This window comes from Acomys minous, assembly GCF_964271855.1.
Source record: "Acomys minous genome assembly, chromosome: 4".
NCBI classification, from domain to species: domain Eukaryota; kingdom Metazoa; phylum Chordata; class Mammalia; order Rodentia; family Muridae; genus Acomys; species Acomys minous.
This window is the reverse complement of record NC_140486.1, coordinates 112,084,956-112,096,099: the sequence shown is the minus strand read 5'-3', so window position 1 is coordinate 112,096,099 and position 11,144 is coordinate 112,084,956. Positions and strand designations below refer to the sequence as shown.

The window sequence follows — 11,144 nt, the reverse complement described above, 5'->3', positions numbered from 1 at the left end:
TTATTTATGTAATATATATATATATATATATATATATATATATATATATATATATAGCATTCTGCCTGCAGGCCAGAAGACAGCACCAGATTTCGCTATAGATGGTTGTGAGCCACCATGTGGTTGCTGAGAATTGAACTCATGACCTTTGGAAGAGCAGTCAGTGCTCTTAACCTTTGAGCAATCTCTCCAGCCCCTATTTCTTTTTTCTTAAAGGTGTATTTATTATTATGTGTCCGTGTTCTGCCTGCATGTACACCTGCAAGCCAGAAGAGGGCATCAGATCACATTAAAGATGGTTGTGAGCCACCATATGGTTGCTGGGAATTGAGCTCAGGACCTTTGGAAAAGTAGGCAGCATTCTTAACCACTGAGCCATCTCTCCAGCCCCAACAGATCCTATTTCTATCAAGATCTTCAACTCTCTGCTTAGGTAAGTTTAATTTTCAGCACAGAATTAAAAAGTTCAAACAAGGGCCGGGTGTGGTGGCGCATGCCTTTAATCCCAGCACTCGGGAGGCAGAGGCAGACAGATCACTGTGAGTTCGAGGCCAGCCTGGTCTACAAAGAGAGTCTAAGACAGCCAAGGCTAACACAGAGAGACCCTGTCTCAAAAAACCAAAAAAAAAAAAAAAAAAAAAAAAATAGTTCAAACAAAGAGCAACACTGGGGCTGGAGAGATGGCTCAGTGGTTAAGAGCACTGCCTGCTCTTCCAAAGGACCCAGGTTCAATTCCCAGCACCCACATGGCAGCTCACAACTGTCTGTAACTCCAAGATCTGAAACGAACGCACATAAATGAAATAAAAATTTAAAAACAGATGTATTTAAAAAAAAAAAACAAACAAACAGAGCAACACTGCAAAGCTGTTCCATACAATGTGCAGATTATTACATTATTAGAGAATTTTTAAACTATGTTTCTATAAGTCATGCCTTTTTGTAGATAGTGCAGAGGGTCCTCCATCTTATATTCTTGCTGAGAGGTCATTTTATTATTTATTTATTTTGGTGTGTTTCCCCGTCCCCTGCTCCAGACAGGGTTTCTCTGTGGAGTCCTGGCTGTCCTAGACTCCCTTTGGAGACCAGGCTGGCCTCGAACTCACAGAGATCCGCCTGCTTCAGTGTCCCAGTGCTGGGATTAAAGGGGTGCACCATCATGCCCCGCTGAGAGGTCATTTCAGGTTTAACTAGAAATCTGATCTCTTTGATGGAAAGCCCCGAGGAAAATTATTCATATCTATTCTAAGAATCTAATTTACCTTAGCTTCTGTTAAACTGCTTGTGCAAACCTTCTCCCCAACCCCAGGTAACCACTTAGCTTAGCTTCTGTTAAACTGCTTGATTGCACCTTCCCCTGCAGCTGCTAAGTGAGATACCAAGATGTGATTTTTTAAACTCCTTACTCTAAACACTTGGGACTTGAATACCTAAGTAGAGTCCCAGACAGCTGAAATAAAGCTATAAATTGTCTAAGTGTGTTTCAATAGTCATTTCTCCTGGGATCCTCTTAACATTTTGGAGGCCCCAGCAAGATCCCCAGTGTCTGGACCCCCCTCTAATACTTAGCAGTCTCAGTACCCCTGGGAGAGTGCACTGGCTGTAAAGGGTTCCTAGGGGGCAACCTGAAACATTCCAGGGCTCCAGAAAAATTCTGATTGATCATCACCAAGTGCTCCAGAAGCACCAAGCTACCACCTAAAAGGAAAAAAATAAATAAAAGCTTAGTCAAAAGTCTTCTGGTCTGAACACCTCCAGAGGCCATCTGGTTAGGAGATAAGATGGAAAGTGGAAGTGACCTAGATCCTAGGTCTGGGATCTATCTGAGACATCACCAGATGCCCCTGGTCTGACGAGGTGTATGAATGGGTGAGGGGGGCACCCTTGGTTGTTTTTTACTATGTATCTCTGTATGATTATGTCTCTCTGTATGTTTCTGTCAGTTCTAGCGGCTGGAGAAACAGATCTAAAATAGAAGGGAGAGTGAGCCTTCCCAAGATTAGAGCTGACTGCCCATGCTGCAGCACCTTGCCTTCCCCCTTCCTGCTTACAGCTGGTTGCTGCTGTTGCTATGGCTACAGTGGTGGCTTCAGAGCTGGCAGTGGCAGCCACTAGTTTCCCTGTAATAACAAATGGCTTTCTCTAGTGTGAGACACCCCCCACTTGCCCCCCCACCCCACCCCCACGCTTAAGACCTTTGCCCTCTACCCTCTTGTTAAACTGAATCTTTTGGTCCTGGCTAGGTTACCCAGAGAAACCTAAACCTACCCCCACCCCCAAGAGGAAACTTACCTTCATTCCTCCTTGTTTAGTCCCTTATTGTCACTCAAGGTCCTGGGATCCTGCCCAGTGTGGAGGTGGGAAAGGGCCCAGCCTCTCATCAGGGGGCCCACTCCCTTCTAAGCAGAGTACTCAAGGGGAGGAGGAAATAGTTTCCTAGCTTAGTGTGCTAGTTCTCCCTCTCTCCTCTCCTCCCTCCCTGCACTACCTGCTCTAAGCAGCAGGGTGCACCTGGGGAGGGTGTACCCCCAGAACTACTCCCTCATCATGGTTTATGATGTCTCCTTCTCTCACAGTGACTTGTATAATTGGATGACCCAAAACCCTCACTGTCTTCAAAGAAGCCACAGCCCTTATCAGTCTGTTTTAAGATAAGGGACGTTGGATATTTTTGGCCAAACATTATTGGAAAGGTTTAAAAGCAGCAAACAAAATGGTACCAATTTATCCAAGGTAAGGTAAGTCAGGTTACTCAAGGACCTGATGAATCATCCAATGGGTTTTTAAAACTCATCCATTATTTATTCCCATAGACCCAAATGCCCACTAACCAGCAAGCCACTAAAAATGGCCTTCGTCATGTAAAATGGCCTTTTCATATAATTACCCCCGATCATGGGGAAAAAAAGACTCCATAAATAAGAGAGGTTTGGCCCAGATGCAGTGGCACACGTCTGTAATCCCAGCACTCGGAGGCAGAGGCAGGCAGATCTCTGTGAGTTCAAGGCCAACCTAGTCTACAAAGTGAGTCCAGTCCAGGACAGAGAAACCCTGCTTTAAAAAAGGGGGGGGGAGAAAAAAAGGGGGGGCAGCATTTGAAGGGATGAATAGATCTCAACTTTTCTAAAATGCTCAGGAAGCTTACAACAGGCAAGATTCAGCCGAAGACATACAGGGAAAGAAACTGCTGTGCGGTGATCACTGCCCTTAGGGCAACAGAGAAGAGAAAATAAGAGAAACAGACAAAACTTACCAACACATCATTTGACGGAAGACCTAAGTGCAAATCTGTTGGAATTCAGACAAAAATATCCACAGAGTACCCTTATCTGGTATGAAGAAGACCTCTTTATAGCTTCAACCACTGAGAAATGTAGACAGATGACAGAAGGCCTTTTAGAAACGCTCCAAGTGGTCTAGAGAGATGGCTCTGTGGTTAAGAGCACTGTCTGATCTTTGAAAGGACCCGGGTTCAATTCCCAGCATTCACATGGCAGCTCACAACTGTCTGTAACTCCAGTTACACCCTCACACCAATGCACATCAATTAAACTAATTATAAGAAGAAAAAAGGGCTGTACTCCAGGCCCTGGGGTACAGACTGTAAACCAAGAAGGCTCAGCCGTGTGTCACTCAGATCACACACCTAGGCTACAACCTAGAGGTAGGTAAGTAGATGATTTCCCATTACCATATTTCATTCATCCTGCCAATCTCTGTTTCCACACTGGATATGAGATTTTCTGGGAGTAGTTGGATACTGCTAGCTATGGATAATGGGATTTAGTAAAATAGCCAAGCTCCTCAACAGCCAGCACCAGGGGTACACAGATTGGCACAGAGTAGAGGACCTACAAAGCCTTGAAATTTGCCCTGGTGTCTATCCCAGGCCTGACACCCAGACATTACTAAGCCATTTCACTTGTACATGGATAAAGCCAGAGGCATTGCCTAGGAGGTGCTCACACGAACCCTGAGACCCTGGAAAAGACCCATGACATCTCTGTAGAAGAGACTTGACTCAGTCACATCCAGATGGCTAAGTATACTGGTAAAAGAAACTGACAAATTAACTTTAGGGCACTAACTATTCCTGACAGCACCAATCTGTTGAGGTCTCAGACCTAATACAACCCACATTTGGTTCCATAATACAGCAGCCCTCAAACCTGCCAGTCTCCTGATGGATGATGACCCTCAGATCCCCTAAATGACTATCTTGAAGTGAGTGACCTGAGCCAGTCCATCAAGCCTGATCTGACTGATGACCCATTGGTGACAGATATTGTTTACAGATGGAAGTAGTTTCATCCAAAACAGGACCAGTTTTAAGTCTTTTTTTTTTCCTTTTCTTTTTTTTTTGGGGGGGGCGGAGTGGGGTGGGGTGTCTTTTTTTGTTTGTTTTTTGTTTTGCTTTGTTTTTTATTTTGGTTTTGGTTTTTCGAGACAGGGTTTCCCTGTGTTGGCCCTGGCTGTCCTGGACTCGCTTTGTAGACCAGGCTGGCCTCAAACTCCCAGTGATCTGCCTGCCTCTGCCCGAGTGCTGGGATTAAAGGTATGCACCACCACACCCAGCCCAACTTTTAAGTCTTTAATCAGTAGAACCCTCAGCTCAATAAGATGAGCTTTTAGCTTTAACTTAAGCACTCTACTGAGGGAAAGACCAGGCTATCTGATGCTATTCCCTGTCTAGGCAGGAACTCCATTTGTAAGCCTGGAGACCTCTACTGCCAAGCTCCACCCCTACACTATTCTGGCTGCCAGGCTTGACCCACTCCCCGAGGTTCAAGAGTGCCTAGCCAGTGTTGACTCCCACCCCAAGACTTCCCTAATGGCTATAACAGTCATTCTCAGCCCCTTGAGATGGGAGAGTAATCAGGCCCCACCCTACTGAAAACAAAATCCCACAAATCCCTGAGCTTGCCTTGAGATCGGGCCACATAATCCCTCCAATTCCAGGGTACCCCAAAAGGCATCCCCCAAACCCTATATAAAACCCTGTCTTCTGTTCGGTTCTCTTATCACCATATACAATGATAGATGATATGTTTACAATATGTTACAGCCTATGTCCATGGGGCTCTATTCAAGGAAAGAGAATTTGTTAACTTCAGCAGGAAAAGAAATCAAAAATAGAGAAGAAATCTTAATCCTATTGGAAGCTATCTACTTACCCAAGAGGGTGGCTGTTGTTCAATGCCATAGACACTAACAAGGAGATTTCCCCAGAAGCCAGAGGCAAAAGAATGAGTGACTTGGCTACCCAAGAAGCAGCCCTAGAACCAGTGGGGACTCACCAGGTCTTGGCAGCTCTGCCAAAGCCCAGCACATAGGACCGCCAAGAATATACCCCAAGTGAGATTGACTGAGCAAAACAAGAGCTGACCATACAGGATAAACAAGTATGGTGGATGCTGCTGGACAGCAGACCCATTTTTCTCAGGAGTCTGGGAAGGCAACGGTTATCTACATCACCTACCTAAGTACTATGAAAACTGCTGAACTCCTCAGACTCAGGTATTATGTCCCAAATTTGGAAAGCCTAATTAAAACACCACTTTTAGATGTGTCACTTGTACTGAGAGAAGCCCCAAATGGGGAAGACACCTTGCCCCACCCCACCTCCCACCCCACCCCCTCCCCCGCAAGAGGAAATGGGCCTGGGAAAATTGGATGTTGGATTTTACTGAAATTAGGCCTACTGGTTTTGGCTATAAATATTTGCTGGTATTGGTAGACAGCTTCTCAGGTTGGGTGAAGGCCTACCCACCTTGGAACATCAATAGTTACTAAGAAACTTCTCCAGGAAATAATTCCAATTTTTGGACTGCCTCTATATTCCAGATCCAAAATGGTCCAGCCTTCACGGCCAAAGTGTCTCAAAATCTGAAACGGGTATTAAACATTAATTGGAAATTACACTGTGTGTAAGCTCAGGTCAGGTAGAAAGGATGACTAGAACTCTTAAGGAAACTCTGACCTAAGTGATCTTGGAAACTGGCAAAAACTGTTTCTATGCCAACCAATCATGGGGCAAGGAAAACCTTGCCATGGTCAGAGAAAAGCTCAAAGAATAATTGGCATCAGTCCTTGTTTACCTGGTCCCATGGCAGACCACCTTACTGTCAGCATTAGATAGACCACTGATTCTTATTGTGATCAAGCTAGTGATAGGATCCTGCATCCTCAACTGTATGTCCTTAGGACCAGCTATGCCCACCCACCCCCAAAGGACAAGTGAATGATTTGCTTCATGCCTATAGAACTAGTGGGAATGTGACAGGGGAAAAGACTGCAAAGGTTCCTCCATCCTGCATTCCTGCTGTGACCACTTTATGTTTAACTAGAATTGGATATACCTGGTGGAAAGCCCTGGGGAAAAGTATCCAACTCTATTCTAGGAACCTAAGGTCAAGACGCCCCAGCTAACAGCTTCTTTGGCTTCTGTTGTCATAGCTTGACAACTTGGGGTTCTTTGCCTGCTTGTGCAAACCTCCCCGTGCAGCTGCTGAATGAGATACCAGGATGTAGGTTTTGCCTTTTAAAACCCCTTACTTAGGCAGGCGTGGTGGCACACACCTTTAATCCCAGCACATGGGAGGCAGAGGCAGGTGGATTGCTGTGAGTTTTAGGCCAGCCTGATCTACAAAGTGAGTCCAGGACAGCCAAAGTTACACAAAGAAACCCTCTCTCAAAAAACAAAAACAAACAAACAAACAAAACCCTCACTCTAAACACTGAACACTACCCTTGGGTCCTGAATACCTGAGTATAATCCCAGCCAGATGGAATAAAGACTTTCAATTGGCTATAAACTGCATCTGAGTGTTATCTCTGGTGGGCTCCCTATGACACTTAAGATTCAGACTGCTTTAATCTACCAGGTCTGGTTGTGTTTTAGAATGTTCCAGAGAAGAGAATGAAGACAGGCCTCTCTCCATTTCCCACATGGGAAGTATACCACCCTGACTATCAGGCTCCACTCATTGTCCCGACCCTCACTGAAGGACAGCCCCCTTTTTCCCTAGTATAAAATAACACATGCCCCTGTGAGAAAATGCAAGAAAACAGTTTACATAAACTAAAAATACTGCAAATCCCCCCATCTCTCTCTCTCTCTCTCTCTCTCTCTCTCTCTCTCTCTCTCTCTCTCTCTCACACACACACACACACACACACACACACACACACACACACACACACACACACACACACACACCCCAGGAGCCCAATATCATCTCCCTCAGAATGCTGTTTTTCACACAGCTAAAGTACACTCTGCAAACTTGACTTTGCTGTGCTATTTCCCAACAGCACAAAGCACTGTCCCATTCCTCTTCCTCAATCACCTGCACAGCAGGCTGCACTAGCCTACACCTGTTCTGGCTTGCTCAGTCAGTTGTTCTGTGTGACTGGGGACAGGGTATGCCAGTGCCTTCACAACCTTGTGAGGGTGAAATACATACGTATATACATACATACACACATGGAGGGAGGGAGGTGGGAGAGAGAGAAGGAGAGAGGGAGGGAAGGGAGAGGGAGGGAGGGAGAGCGACCACGCAAGCGCATAGGCCAGCACTTAATACTAGTCATTTACTCGCTGACAGTGAACTGGAAAGGTCTGATGAATTGCTTTTTAAGATTTATTTTCTTTTTCGTGTTATGTATGTTTTGGTCTCTGTACGGGCGTATGCACATGCCTGCAGATTACAGAAGTGTTCAGATCTCCTGAAGCTAGAGTCGCAGGGAGTTGTGAGGCACCTGATGTGGATTTGGGGAATAATATGTCCTCTTAACCCTCAGCCATCTCTACAGCCCTTGACAATGGTTGTTGATGTTGCTAGATGTTTGCTTGTCTGGGATAAGGTATCAACTGTGTAGACCAAGATGGCTTTGAACTCAGAGATCTGCCTGCCTCTGTCTCCCAAGTGCTAGAACTAAAGTGTACACCACCACACCCAGTTTGACATGTTCTTGTTTGCTTGTTGTTTGTTTCTCAAGACTTGATTTCTCTGTGTAGCCCTGGCTGTCCTGGAATTCTCTTTGTAGACCAGGCTGGCCTCGAATTTACAGAGAGATCCGCCTGCCTCTGCCTCCCGAGTAATGAGATTAAAGGCATGAGCCACCACACCTGGACTTGACATGTCCTTTCATGTGAGGCAGTTTGCAACTTTGGTTTGATCTGGTGCTGGAAATAGAGAGCACAGTTTCACATATGCTGAGTATGTGCACACTTCATAGCCTTGACAACCTTGGGTTTTCCTTGTCCACTTGAAGCATGAAAACATCCAGTCATATACAGAAAGGAGACCAGTAGCTCTCCCAAATTCCCTTTACTCAAAAGGTTTTTTAAAAGATCTCAACAGGCCAGGCATGGTGGTGCACGCCTTTAATCCCAGCACTCGGGAGGCAAAGGCAGGCGGATCGCTGTGAGTTCGAGGCCAGCCTGGTCTACAAAGAGAATCCAGGACAGCCAACAAACTCTTCCTAGAAACCACTTTCAATGGACACTGCACTTGAGACTGCAGCTGGAGAGCTGAGACAGCTGAACACCTCAGGACTGTACTTCACACCAGATAAAAATAACTCCAAACAGTCAGATTAAGTATAAGAACTGCAACAATAAAGCTTCAGAAGTCCATGGGACTGTATCATCCTTGGGTTTGGATATGGCTTCTTAAAATATTAACACCAAAAGAAGCAGCCAAAAAATGAACAAGATTTATCTAAAATCAAAAACTTTTGTAGACGGAAATGATAGTACAGGCTTAGAACCCTAGCACTTGGGAGGCTGCAACTGAAGGACAGAAAGTTTGAGACCAGACAGGTCTCAGTAAGATCTAAAAAGGAGAGAAAAAGGAAGGGAGAGATGCTGGGACCCTCTTCAATTCTTCCATAAATACAAAGCACCGTTCATCAGGCAATCAGAGTGGAGTTCAAACTGGAGGCAGCTGATTCCTCCCAATCCTGACCACAGCCCATCTGGGATGCACCAGATCGAGCCAGGCAGTGGTGGGGGGTAGGAGACTGCTAAATACCCACAACTTAAGGACAAAGTCTACAATGGACACTGGAAGTGGAACTGCACAGGTGAGCTACATAGCTAAGGCCAGTCTGAGGGTGTTCAGCATTTCTTCAGGAGCCACACACATGGTGGTTCCAACTAAAATGAAATACAATGGAGAACGTAGGTAAACTAAAGAAAATATATGCCATAAAGTATGTGCATGAATATGAAATGAATTATTATAGAATATAAAAGGCTGTTTTAGAAAATGCATGCTGTTGAGTTGGAGGAGTGACAAAGTAGACAGCCTGCCAAGCATGGGTGAGACCTTTGGACCATTTGAGGACTGAGAGGGGGATGGGGGTTGGGGAGCAGAGGAAAGAAAGAGAGTGGAGAAAAAGGCAAGTGGAGAAAAAGGCAAGGTGGGGGAAGGAAGCATGCACATGTGCTTCTCTTCACTAGTAAGACCCAGGAAGACAGTGCCTTTATTAGAAAATAAAATTAATCATTTTTCAAAAGGCAGGGAACACCAAAATGAGAACAGGATGAAATTTAAAAGACAATAAGCTAAAATAAAGGCCAAGATTAGAAAAAGCAAAATTCATCACATGACAGCAAAATTAAAATCCAATCCCAGCACTTGAGAGGCAGAGACAGGTGGATCCTCTGTGAGTTCAAGGTCAGACTGGTCTATAAATCAAGTATAGGACAGCCAAGGCTACATAGAGAAACCTTGTCTCAAAAAAATAAAAAATAAAACTTAAAAGAAAAAGACGAAAAAGAAAAAAAAAAAGCTCTCAGGTCAGAAACAAGGCTCAATGGGAAAACATCGTTATCCCTGGAACTTATGAGTACCAGCTACCCAAAGTCATGTCTAGCCTACATACACAAACATATACACAATACACGCAAAATAATAAGTAAAAATTTTACATTAAAAATAGCTAGGTAGCCGAGCATGGTGGCACACTCCTTTAATCCCAGCACGTGGGAGGCAGGGGCAGGCAGATCACTGTGAGTTTGAGGCCAGCCTGGTCTACAAAGCAAGTCCAGGACAGTCAAGGCTACACAGAGAAACCCTGCGGTGGGGAAGCTAAGTATGATGATACACCTTTGATCTCAATGCTGAGGAAATAGAGGCAGGCAGATCTCTCTGAGCTCATGGTCAGCCTGGGCTATGCAGTGAGTTCCAGGCCAGCCAGAGCCATATAGCGAGACAGAGTGAAAACCAAAAACTAAAAATTTAAAACAAAGCCCATGACTGGCTAGATGTCACATGCCTATACTAGCATTTAGGGGATAAAAGCAGAAGGATCTCAAGTTTGAGGTCAGCCTGGACTGCATACATAGAGAGGGTCTGCCAAAAGAGAGGGTCTAGGGGAGACAATAACAACATAAATGTGGAATAAATGACAGCACAGAGGACATGCCATTGTACACACTCAGAAAAGTATTACAAATATTAAAGGCTAAAAATCATGTATAAAGACTGGAAAGTTACATTTGCACAATACCCAGGAAGCCCCAGAGAACTTGCTAACTGCAAAGAACCCTACAAATCCATGAAAGTATCTAATGATAACATCTCAAAGGGACAAGATTACAGGACACAGCACAACAGAGTTTGGATGCACAACAGAGTTCAGAGCTTCCCATATGCAAAGCTTCCCCTAAGGCCAGCCTGGATCTTAAGGAGTCTGAGACCTCTCACTTCCAGGTTACAGGAAACAGAGGATAAAAGAACAATGTGAAAAGGGCCATAAGGAAGCAATCAGATCTTACATGACAGCTGCTCTTATCTCTTCAGCATTTACTGTCATGGTGGGGAGAAGGGAGGGAGGGGACTGTTCTCACTTAATAAACTAGAGCAAAGATAACCAGGTCAGCCGGCACTGGGAAGCAGAAACAGGCAGATCTCTGTGAACTCAAGGCCAGCCTAGTCTACAGAGTCTAGGACAACCAAGGCTACACCGAGAAACATGTCTCCAATAAAATAAAAGTCGGGCGGTGATGGCACACACCTTCAGTCCCAGCACTTGGGAGGCAGAGGCAGGCTGATCTGAGTTGGAGGCCAGCCTGGTCTACGGAGTGAGTTCCAGGACAGCCAGGGCTACAGAGAAACCCTGCCTCAAAAAAA

At 45.1% G+C, this 11,144-nt stretch overlaps 1 protein-coding gene across 3 annotated transcripts in view; it reads right to left on the bottom strand.

Annotated features, from left to right (window-relative positions):
* DGKD (diacylglycerol kinase delta) overlaps positions 1-11,144 on the bottom strand; it is a 91,025-nt gene that overhangs the window by 72,037 nt on the left and 7,844 nt on the right. The window contains exons 1-2 of one of the 3 annotated variants that reach the window (XM_084780464.1): positions 2,293-2,448; positions 1,626-1,698 (exon numbers count right to left, since the gene is read on the bottom strand). The exons of the other annotated variants lie outside the window; for them this stretch is intronic. Coding sequence (XP_084636590.1) covers positions 1,626-1,634 — 9 coding nt within the window. The 5' untranslated portion in view covers positions 1,635-1,698; positions 2,293-2,448. Of the gene's footprint in view, positions 1-1,625; positions 1,699-2,292; positions 2,449-11,144 lie in introns of those variants that run through there. 3 annotated transcript variants of the gene reach the window in all.